At 56.1% G+C, this 9,195-nt stretch overlaps 2 protein-coding genes across 2 annotated transcripts; one reads left to right on the forward strand and one right to left on the reverse strand.

The window, feature by feature from the left end:
• Positions 1-824: 824 nt before the first annotated feature.
• LOC112637923 lies at positions 825-2,091 on the reverse strand. The gene is made up of 2 exons (XM_025408690.1): positions 1,300-2,091; positions 825-1,217 (listed from the first exon to the last, which is right to left on the reverse strand). The coding sequence occupies exons 1-2, from the start codon at positions 2,089-2,091 to the stop codon at positions 825-827; spliced, it is 1,185 nt and encodes a 394-aa protein (XP_025264475.1).
• Positions 2,092-8,355: 6,264 nt separating this feature from the next.
• LOC112637924 lies at positions 8,356-8,757 on the forward strand. Its single transcript, XM_025408691.1, has one exon. It carries the CDS (start codon positions 8,356-8,358, stop codon positions 8,755-8,757), a length of 402 nt encoding a protein of 133 aa, XP_025264476.1.
• The last annotated feature ends 438 nt before the right edge of the window (positions 8,758-9,195 follow it).

Raw genomic sequence — 9,195 nt, forward strand, 5'->3', positions numbered from 1 at the left:
ATATTCTTAGTATTAATATTCTTAGTATTAATATTATTTTAATATTATTTTAATATTATTTTTTTCTTAGTATTAATAGTATCTTTCTAAGTATTAATAATACTTTTAGGTAGGGCGATAAGTCGTCGATAAGAGTACGCGTAAGACTAATCTACGACGCGTCTCTGTTCACATGTCGCGCAATTGATCGCGTCTCTCCAACCACCAGTTGTGCAGTTTGCACACGTTTTCCAAGGCGCAATTCTTCGAGTGATAGCCGCAGCGATAGACGCGAGTCGCGGCTAGCGTTCGAAGGGGTCCGATATCCTCGTAATCGGTGTCGATGGTCTCCATCGTCAGGTCGAGCTGTTCCGCGACCTCTCCCGCGATGTCGGCCAGCCACTTTTTCTTCTCGAGACCCTTGACGTAGATCGTCACCGCGGCGTTCGACGCGAGATCCCTCGACGCGCGATATATCGCGTCGCGAACGATCTGCTTCGCGTGCCTATACTTCACGTGTCCGTCGGTCCAGTGAAATTCGTGGTGATTAAGAGTCAGCCAACAGGCCTGCGACTTCTCGCTCTTCGTCAGCAGATTCCACGACATCGGCGCGCGAAAGATGTGATGCGTAAGATCTCTGCCGTTCGCAAGTATCGCCATCTCCTTCGTCACGAATCGCTCGTTGACGACGAAACCCTGCAGATCGACGAAGATCGGCGGGGCGATATCGCTCGCGACCGTCGTCGCGGTCATCGTCGCGAGATACTGACGTTTATTCGCGTCTCTCCCCGATATCTTCGCGATTTCGAGTTTCCTCTCTTCCCCCTCCCGTCCGACGCGTCGTCTTACAGGATCTTACGCACGACGTTCGTCAACGGATTGTACTCCACCACGCGATCGTGAATGATTAGACAGTACGCCGTGGTGTTAGAAGGAACGTTGTCCTTGCAGTCGAATTCTAGACGAACGTCCACAGTGGCGCTCTTAATCGCTTCGTTTTGGCGGGAACAATCTATCACCGTGAGCGGGCCGCAGTATAGAAATTTGTTCATAGTCAGGAGCGTCTCGTCGCTCGCGGATCCGTAATACGTTCGTCGAAATCTCGCGTAGGCGTCGTACAGTACGGCGATCATCTTGTTCTTATCGAAGTCCAAATTCATATCGTTGTACGGATAGAAGTCGGAATTGAGATACAACTTTACGTTGGTCAGATTGCACGCGTCGAATCTGGAAGCGTCCTGCGACAGGACGTTCTTCTTTCTGGTGTGCAACGCGGAAGATGACGTAACGCGGTTTCTCGAGCTGCGTGGCCGCTTTTACGGCCCACGAGTGTTTGGTCGTGCTCTGCAGGAGCGGAAACTCGTAGAGATCCCACGAGCGAAAGGGTGCGCTCAGATATCTGCCGCTGTCCAACGTGCGCAACAGCGATAATTTGTTGACGTCATTCAGCACCACGTGCGGCACGCGCCACTGTATCTTCGCGAGCTCGAATTCCTCGCGCGATATCAGACAATTGTTGTCGTTTCGCGCTCTTATCAGAATCAGCTCGTGACGCGCGTTGATAACGACGCGCCTGTAATCCTCGGAGAAACCTAGCAGCGTATCGAGAGGAACGCAGAAGTTGAAGTCGCCCGTCGACGCGACGCCGCTCGGTCCAGTCGCGAGATCCCATCCGGCGTTCTTCAAGATCTTGCCTCGTTCGGCCGTCAGCGAGACGTAGTTCTTGATCGTGCTGGTTATTCCGACGTTGCGATTACGATCGATTTCCACGCCATCGAGCTCGTAACGTATCTCCTCGAACATAAAGGCGACGCAATTGTTCACGAGCCACGCCGGCGTCGAGGGCACGGACGGCTCCTTAGAGGCCGAGGCAGGCTTACCCGATTCGCCGCTCGACGCGGGCGGCGGATTATTCTTCGCGTGCAGTCTACCTTTGACGTAGAGAAAATTCTCGCACGGCAGCGTGTATAGGTCCTGCTGTTGTATAGGTATTCGTATCTCGTCGCTGTATCCGAAAGTGGTATTGGCGTACAGATTGTACGTGTGACTCTCGATCTTCACGATGCGATTGTCGAAGACGGGTTCCCCGCCGATGCTCAGAATGTCCCTCATGTCGTCGTCGAACTATCGCGCGGCTCTCGGTACGACGAAACCCATGGATCGCAGAAAAGCGACGTTGGCTGCGGACAATCTCCCGACGCTCCTCTCTCTCGAGCGCGCGACTCGAGTTCCCGCGACGCGATCGCGGTCGCCGCCGCGATGCGACGTCGCGACGCTAGATTCGCGCACAACGAGCATCGCCCCGTTCCCTCCCCCGTCTCGCCGCGCGCTCTCTATCGTCTGCGCCGCACGTGCAGTCGAATCGAGATCTCGCTGCGGAAATCGATCAATCGACCGTCCTGATCGACGACGTGCAGCGATACGTCGGTCACGAGTCGCGCGATGACCGGCAGATAAATGATCTGCCTCGGGATCTCCGACACTTTGTATCCCGGCGGGACGTTCGGCGCGAATTCGTGTATCGCGTGGGCGGATCTCCCGTTCACGTACGCGTCCGTCGTCAGGTTGCACTCCACGCGAATCGTGTTAACCGCGATAATGCTCACGGGCTCGTCGGACGCGTACCATTTGTTCGGCCGCAATACTCGAGACTGGGAGAAACCTAACAACGATCCGATATTGTTCGGTTTGGTGAAATTAATTCGATACGCGCATTTGATTTCGCTTCTCATGGTATTGTCGTTACCGCGTAGCGCGAGAACGCGATCGCCGCTCTCGTCCTCCGCGTCCTCGACGTCGTACAGATATTCCTCGTCGTCGTCGCCGTCGCCGCCGTCTCTCCCTCCGGTACTCGCGTTTGGCGGTCGTCGCCGTCTTCGAAGAATCGCGGCTCTCAGGTACGCGCTTATATCGCGCAGCTCGTAGGATCCGATCGGGATCGCGATCGTCTCGTCGTTGTCGTCGAAGTAAAATTTATTGTTCGAGGAATTTACATTCGGAATCGTGTTGTAGGTCTCGAAATTGGTCAGGCCGAGCTCGTATTCATCGTCGCTCAGATCGAGAGGTGGAAAGTAACTCGGCGTGAGAACGTTGCTTCTTCCGGTCAGCGTGAGAATCAGCGACATGACGACGCGCGCTATCGCCGTTAGAGACTGAAGGGCTTCCTCCTTCTTCCTCCCCAATCGACTCGTCGAAGGAAGCGCAGGCACAATTGTCCGCAGACGCTCTGATCGTACGTCTGCTGGGAGTCGCGATTGTACGCGACGCGCGTGTAGCGTCCGAGATAACGCGCGAGTTCTCGAGGCGGCCGAAGATTGCCGAAAGCGTCGAAGTAGATAGCGTCTTTTCCCCTTTTAGCGTACGCCACCCAATGCGTGCCCGGCCCCGAGGCGTCGTCCAGGTTCACGATACCACTCTCGTCGCGACGAACTCGCGCCGGCAACGCGTCGCGCATGAACACACCTCTGAAGTGACGCACGCGAGCGCGCCTGGCCGCGCTGTTCAACTGTTCGTTCGTCGTGACGCCGATCGGAGCTACGACGTCGTCTAACGCGCGCGAAGACGCGACTTTTTTTTTTCTTCTTCCTCCTAACCGTTCGTCCGCCTCGTCTCGCGATGCTTCCGCCGCGCTTGTAAGGCGCGAGATACAAACCGCGGCCCTCCATCGCTCGATTGTGTCGCTGCAGCTCCTCCAATTGTCGACGCGCGGCCTTACCGTCGTTTACCATCTTCGCCACGCAGGCCGCTCCGCCGATCAGTGATCCTAAAGCTCCGAGCGCCGGCAACAGCGGCAGGAAGCCGCCGCGTTTCGCCGCGGGAAGAACCCGTCCTCTCGTCGTCGTCGTCGTCGCCGTCCTCCTCCTCCTCGTCGAGGTCGTTCTTCTCTTGCTGCCGCCGCCGCTCTTTCTCGCGCCTCTTCGCGCTCCAACCATACCCATTCCTAGTTTCGTCTTCGCCTTCATAGCCGCTCATACGGCCGACGCCGCCACTCTCTCGCCGAGGGTCGAATCCCCGGCCCGGATACGCTCGAACGCTTTCACTCCGAGCGTCCGATCCGCGACGTGCCGATCGGCGAGATCGTCGCTCCGCGAATAGGCAACGTCGTGCTCGCGGCAAGCCGCGTCCAGCGGATTGACGCCTCGATCGCCTCGCGCGAGCCGCTTACCGAGACGAGTACCGGGACCGCAGAACTGATATCCCGGTATATGTAGTTCGAACGGAAGAGCGTTTATAGTTCTATTGAGCAAACCGCTACCGCCGACGACTGCCGTCGCAGCGTCCTCGACATATCTCATACGCCTCGATCGTCGACGCGCTCATAGTCACGCCATTTCGTTCTCCCGGCACATGTCGCAGTCTTTGATGCACGGCGGCGGACCGTCGATGTGCGTTCGTTGCTACGGCTGATTGTGATGCTTGTGACAGAGGCGATAACGCTGCACGTCCGAATCGTCCTGCAGATGTATAGGCAATCTCTCCCACAATCGATCGACAAAATCGCCGTACTTGTCCAGCAGAAGCTTCTTCGGAACGTACTGCAATTGATCGACGCTGAGTCCGAGAATATCAGAATTGTTCACCAATAGAATAAACATGACGAAGCGTCGCGCGCGCGCGCGCGTAACTCTATCGCGTCACCGTCGATCGGACACGCTTAACTGCACGATCGTTTTTTTTTCTCCCTCTATATATATGCGTTCGCGAGGGCAAATCCGCGCTCGTTGCTCGCGCGCGCGAGTCTGCGCACTGTGACGCAGATTCGCTCGCGACAACGAGGAAGAATCGCGAGAGGAGAGAGATAGAGAGAAAACGATGCGTTTCGTGCGTCAACTGATTGCGATAAGAGTGTCCAACGTGGACGGTAAGATGCGCTCGATGAACGAGGAACCGCGAAGACACGGTAATCTGTTACCGACCGCGATCCGCTGCGTAATCTGCGGTCCCTCTAATTGCGTTAAAACGAACGTGCTGATAAGCCTTCTGGAGAGCCCGCACGGCGTGCGATTCGTGAACGTGTACGTTTACTCGAAATCGTTGCATCAGCCTAAATATCGATATCTGGAGAAATTGTTGAAACCTATGAGGGATATCGGTTACTTCACGTATTCGAACAACGTCGACGTCATCCCGCCTAGCGAGGCATCGCCGAACTCGATATTCGTGTTCGACGTGGCCTGCGACAAACAGGACGTCGTGAGAGAATACTTCGCCATGGGGCGTCACGCGAAGGTCGATTGCCTCTATCTGTGCCAATCGTACGCTAAGATACCCAAACATCTGATACGCGACAACGCGAATCTATTGATACTCTTTAAGCAGGATGGCACTAATCTGAAACACGTGCACAGCGATCACGTGAACACCGATATGCCGTACGAGGATTTTCACGCGCTGTGTCGCGCGTGTTGGGAATATCGATACGGTTTTCTAGTGATCGACAAAGATAGCGCGCTGCGCAACGGCAGATACAGGCGAGGATTCAACGATTACACCGTGCCGTAGAGCGTCGCGTGCGTCGTCGTCGTCGTCGAGGATGAGTCAGTCTTCTCGAGACGGCGGCGATCGTAGAGGGGAGAGAGATAAGAGAAGGCGAAACGTCGAGGAACGACGCGCGCGATGACGGACGTCGACAGACGCGAGAAAACCGCGATAGAGATAGCGAGAACGCGCGCGTCGATTCGCAGGAAGCACAGAGCGCTGAAGACCGGAAGGATGGAGAGCGATAGCGCTCTGGAGACGCGTTTCAAACCGATCGTCGAACCGTTGCGACGCATCGCCGAGCGCGTCGGAGACGATTCCGCGCGAGGCGCGAGCGCGAGAGAGAGGGAACCGGCGAAGAGCGAGATCGACGAGACGTTCGCGCGAGGCGTCAAGAGAACGGGGGCATCGGAGGAGGAGGAGGAGGAGGAGGACGACGACGAGGAAGAGGCCGAGGAGAGCGCGTTACCGCCGCCGCCGTCCGCGAAAGGATTCAAAGCTAAGCGATCTCGCCGTCTGAACGCGACGACTTTCACGCCCGTGGGAGCGTCGGACGCGTCTCCCGCACAGCGGTGCGAATTCGCGAGCGGAGACCTCTTCGCGCAGCCGTCCGTCGAGGAGACGTTCGAGACGAGCGACGACGTCTTCCTCGGATCGCCGGCGACGCTCGAAACGTCCGTGAGACGGTCTCTGCGGACTCCTCGAGGGCGAGACATCTTGCGCGATCAATTGGGCCCGTTGGCGCGAAAGTACGTGGGCGCTCTTCTCGGCGGCGGCGCGCCGAGCGATTTCGATCACGTTTACGGAGTCTACTTCGCCGACGCGGGCACTATGCTCGGGGACAAGCGATTCGACGTAGGCGTCGACGACGCGATATTCGTGGACGCAGTCAGATACGCCGGTACTCCCGGTCTGTACGAATTGATCTTCAAGAGAATTCCCAACGATTTCAAGTACACCGAGAGAGACAAAGCCGCGTACAGGAGCATACTTCTGCAAACTAACGCTCACAGGCACGATCGCAAGCACAATATTCGCATGCCCGTACTGTGAAACAAGGGATATAAGTACAAGCACGTCATAGCTCCGATCCTGCGGACAGTCCGAGGAAGAGGATCGGCGGGGGTCGCGTGCCGCGGGCTATGCGCGCGACCCGCGACACCGTGGACTACGTTCATTGGGACGATCCGAACGAATTGGTGGATCGTCTCCGATTGCTGGACGCTTCTCGTCAAGCCGGCAACAACGCTCACGACAACGAGATCCTGTCGATAATCGAGGAGCTCCGCGAGATACTGTGAGACGATCGCGGCGACGCGCGCTTCATTCGACGACGCGATGTTCGCGAGCAAGTTCGGAGTGTCGACGCGGAGAAGACGCGGTCGCGACGCGATGAGCGCTAGATTGCGCGCGAGCGTGGAATCTCTGCGAAATTACGTGCGCGATAACGCGCTGTACCTGACCGTCTCCGACGTCTCTCCATCCGCGTCGCATTACGACGCGCGGCGTCTCTAGATACGAGGAGTGGCCTGGCCGACCAACAACGACGACGCGACGAACAAGAGTTACGTCGAAAGCGTTATACACGCGGTGAGAGCGAACGTGGCGAATAATCACCAGCCTATCGCGAGCGCGAGAACGCGAGCGGATAACAACGCGGCCTCGACGACGAAGAAAATCGTCGCTCTGAGCAAGAAGATCGACGCTCTCAAGAGCGCCGCGACCGAAAGATCGAGCGCTCTGGAAGCCGACGTTACGCTGATTCGCGCGAGGGGGAGCGCTCTCGAGAATCGGTTGCAAACGCTGGAGAATCTGCAGGAGCTCGCCGCGACGAGGATCGAGACCGTCGAGGCGGAGAGATCAGCCTCGCGCGCGGTCGTCGACAAGCGACTGGGCGATCTGGAGAGCTCCGTCGAGACGAATCGGGCGAACGGGGACACGTCGAGCAAACTGTCGCGCGAACTGGGGACCTCCGTCGTGCGGCTCGAGGAGATCGGCGAGAAAACGGAGAAGCGAGTGCGCGCCTTGGAGAGATCTCTGTCGCACGTGAACAACGTAGCGGCGAACGAGAGAAATCGAGCCGCGTTGAGCGGTCACGACAGAACGCTGCAAGAGTTGACGGCGAAGGCGCTGACTTCCAACGCGAAATTGCGAGAACTGGACGTCGAAGTGGCGCGTCTGAGGAAAGACGCGAATGAACTCGCGAGGAGAACGGCCGCGATGACGACGACGGCGACGAAGGCTGCGGCGAAGGCGGCGGCGGCTGCAATTCCTAAGACGATCGATCCGAATAAGGTAATCATACAACTGGGCGCTAAAACTCTCGATAAGCAACAGTCGAAGAGAGGATAGAAAAAAAATAGAGACGGCGAGATGAGCGCCGCGAAACGGAGACTCGTGAACGAGCTGCACGCGCCGGCGAGAAAGAACTTCCCCCGTCGCCGCGTCGCGGTGCGCGGATACGACGATCTGTGGCAAGCGGACGTCGTCGAGATGCGTCCTTACGCCGGACGGAACAGAGGCCACAATTACATACTCACCGTCATCGACGCTCTGAGCAAGTACGCATGGGCGGTACCGCTCAAGAGAAAGAGCGGTAACGAGGTCGCTCGAGCCCTGTCGAGCGTGACGCGCGCCTTCGGACGTCGCCCGAGAAATCTGCAGACCGACAAAGGAAAGGAGTTCTACAACGCCGAAGTGCGAAGATTCGTGGATAGACACGGCATCAATCACTACTCGACGTATTCTGTGCTGAAAGTGTCCATCGTCGAGCGTTTCAATCGCACGCTCAAGAACTCGATGTGGAAGTACTTCACGCTGAACGGAACGTACAAGTGGCTCGACGCGCTGCCGCGTCTAATATCCGAGTACAACGCTTGCAAGCATTGAACCATCGGGATGCGTCCGATCGACGTGACGCCCGCTCGAGCGTCGAGACTCCTGTCGACGGTGTACAGCCACCCGAAGATCGCCGCTCCGGGAAAATTTCGACCGAACGATCCCGTGCGCGTGAGCAAGTACAAGACGCTGTTCGAGAAGGGATACACGCCGAATTGGACCGCGGAGATCTTCCGCGTAGCCGAGGTGCGAAGGACGAATCCCGCGACGTATCTGCTGAAGGATTCGCGCGGCGAGTCGATAGCCGGCGGATTCTACGAGCACGAGTTGCAGCGAGTCTCCGATCCTGACGTGTATCTCGTGGAGAGAGTGCTGCGCCGGAAGGGCGACGCGGTTCTCGTGAAGTGGCTGGGGATGGACAGGTCGCATAATTCGTGGATAGACAAAGCCGACATATTGTGACGAACATACGTATATTTTCGCGCGATATTACAGACGAAAAGATACATCGCGCGTATTGTAACGCGTCGCAACGAATATATATATACAGGGTCTACCAAAAGTGTGGAAACCCCTAAATATCTCGGAAAATATACGTTTTACAGAAAAGTGTTTCCAACAAAAGTTGTAGGGTTTAAGAAGATCTATATACTGATTCTATCAGTTTGACCTTGGATGGCGTCGTCAAGGTCAGGTCAAGGTCACATTGACTTTTTTAAATGACACCCCCTACATTTGATTGCATATTCTTATAGCTTAATTCAAGAGCTTTCCAAAACACTATAATAATGTTCATTTTTATTAAGTACTTTGCGAGTTATGAGGGTTGAAATAATTTCTTAATTTTACATAAACCATAAAATATCTAGTAAACCAGTCATTTTTCGATTATCTTACCTT

This window comes from Camponotus floridanus, unplaced genomic scaffold (genome assembly GCF_003227725.1).
Source record: "Camponotus floridanus strain SB8 unplaced genomic scaffold, Cflo_v7.5 scaffold220, whole genome shotgun sequence".
In the NCBI taxonomy this organism is placed as follows: domain Eukaryota; kingdom Metazoa; phylum Arthropoda; class Insecta; order Hymenoptera; family Formicidae; genus Camponotus; species Camponotus floridanus.

Bases quoted from the DNA above. Each gene is read 5' to 3' on its own strand.
- LOC112637923 (XM_025408690.1), bottom strand. From the start codon at position 2,091: ATGAGGGACATTCTGAGCATCGGCGGGGAACCCGTCTTCGACAATCGC. The intron at 1,218-1,299 runs GTAAAAGCGGCC...GTCCTGTCGCAG, and splicing joins CGACCAAACACTCGTGGGCC to GACGCTTCCAGATTCGACGC.
- LOC112637924 (XM_025408691.1), top strand. From the start codon at position 8,356: ATGCGTCCGATCGACGTGACGCCCGCTCGAGCGTCGAGACTCCTGTCG.